Below are 2127 nucleotides of genomic sequence, written 5' to 3'. Positions count from 1 at the left end.
TTTATAACTACATCTAAACTGCCTAGTTTCTTCTTTGATAACATCTACTTGTGAATATGTCTTTCTGTGAGGTTTTATGTTTGTTTATGTACAATCAGCAGAAAGTATTGAAAGCAGCATTACCTACAAAGGAAATACTGTAATGATCATAAGAAACAGTCAGGCTGATAACTGATGGTTGTTCTAAACCTGACAGGGTCATAAGAAGCAAGGATCTCAGATGTGAACATCATGTCAACATGTCTCTATGCCTATATTAGCATAACCTTGGCAATACTGGGTCTGTCCTAGAAAGGTAGCTACAAAATGTAGTGATCCACGTTTTACATGAAAAGAGAGATTGATGATGAATTAGAGAAATTAACAGAAAATTATTATTTTGAGTAACCTGGTACAATAACATAAGACCAAATCTAATCTTACATATATGAGAAAAAAATGATTGGTTTTGGTGGGATTTCAGTCAGGGCACAACTGTGGATTATATTTTAAAAAGTATTTAGATGATGAAGTTGCCCACTCATATACCAAATGCAATGATTTTTCAAAAACTGGAAACAGGTAGGTTTTTTTTATGAGCGCAGAATCAACAGTAATGTAGAATCTCCCATTGCATTCATCCATCTTCACAATTTTCCAGTTAACAGTCAGAAAAAAGTCCAACACAGCACTTCGGAAGAAAAATTATTGTCTCTCATAAAACATAGCTAGTAGGTCTACGTTGAGAGAAGTGAATGGTATGCATTCAAACATTGACAGAATGTTTGTGTCATCAATACACCCTTCTAATTAGTAAATTGTACTTTAACAAATGGCACTTCTGCCACCGTAGTTGCTCTTCAGTCTTTAATGTGTCAGGTATGGTTGGTAACGAATGAATGTTTTCACCACTTCCAAACAAATAGTTTTTCTCCCTGAATATTTGTTGACTAAAATAATGGAAAATAGCCATGAGATACTTCTTTAAACATAATATCAGAAGCCTCATTTAACCTCATACTAAGTTAAATCTTTCATTTTTACATGTCTTTTTTTCCAGGAATTTTACGGTTGTTAATTCAAAAATCATCGTTGTTACTATACGACCTGAGCCCAAAACTACGGATTCTTTCCTGGAGATAGAACTAGCCCATCTGTCTAATGTAAGTAAAAGGATAGCTGATATGCTCTTCCAAGAGTATTTATCAGATCATATGAGAGAAAGAAGTGGGGTTGTTTTAAATATCAGATAATAAAACCCAGTTTAACTGCTAAAACTTAAGCCCAGGAACAGTCTAACATACTTTGAAGGGAATGTGTAATTGTTTCATGCATGTGTATATGCAAAACAATTAATGTTGTTGTGTGAGTTTTGAGGTTTTCATTCAAACAGCAATTTCTAATGAAAACTCTCCATTAACTGCTTTGATGGATACAATTGAAAATGTAGTATTGTTCTGAATGCTTAACCTTTTGTTCCCTGCATAGGTCATAAAGCTACATAGTTCTTCAGGCCTTTTCTTCTTTTCTTTCATTATTTTATACTCAAAAGCCAGTTTTTACCTAACCTGTTGTAGCAGACTGAAAAAGATTCTCTGGTTCCAATTTAGCTTACAATTCTAATAAATGTTTGAGATTTTTTGTGCAATTATTTTTAATTCTGTACTTTTCAGCCTTTAGTCTCATGTTAAAAATGTTTTAAATCTGAAAAAAGGGATTCTATGTCTAACTATGAAAAATATTAACAGCTTTTCTTTATGCTTTCAGCAATCTCCCAGCAGCCACAGGGAGAATAAATTTTGAGGGAAATTTTTGTCATGTACGATATTGGGGAAATAATGTTAAATTTCAAGCATGGGAGTAATTTATTTGAAGGCATGGCATATAAACTCTGTCTGTTTATGTAACTAAGAGTTAGAGTTTACTTTTAATAAAGTCATAAAGAGACAATTAAAAGAGACATAGTTACTAGAGCTTTAGTAAATAGTATTGTTATGCAAAAGACTGTAAAGCTGTGATTTTTTGTTATAAACAGTTGCCCAAGTGGTCATATAGGTACAATTCAGCTGGAGGAGTTCCAAATATTTCAGTCAGTACCAAATTTGGATTAGTGTCTCTGGGCAAAAGTATAAAAAAACCTCTTTGAAC

At 33.0% G+C, this 2127-nt stretch overlaps 1 protein-coding gene across 1 annotated transcript in view; it reads left to right on the top strand.

The window, feature by feature from the left end:
- Positions 1 to 2127, top strand: part of ADGRB3 (adhesion G protein-coupled receptor B3) — a 293354-nt gene that overhangs the window by 91379 nt on the left and 199848 nt on the right. The window contains exon 10 of the mRNA XM_009275805.2: positions 1040 to 1142. Coding sequence (XP_009274080.1) covers positions 1040 to 1142 — 103 coding nt within the window. The remainder of the gene's footprint in view (positions 1 to 1039; positions 1143 to 2127) is intronic.

Source organism: Aptenodytes forsteri, unplaced genomic scaffold (assembly GCF_000699145.1).
Source record: "Aptenodytes forsteri isolate BGI_AS27 unplaced genomic scaffold, ASM69914v1 Scaffold256, whole genome shotgun sequence".
Classification (NCBI taxonomy): Eukaryota; Metazoa; Chordata; class Aves; order Sphenisciformes; family Spheniscidae; genus Aptenodytes; species Aptenodytes forsteri.
This window is presented reverse-complemented; position numbering and strand designations above follow the sequence as displayed.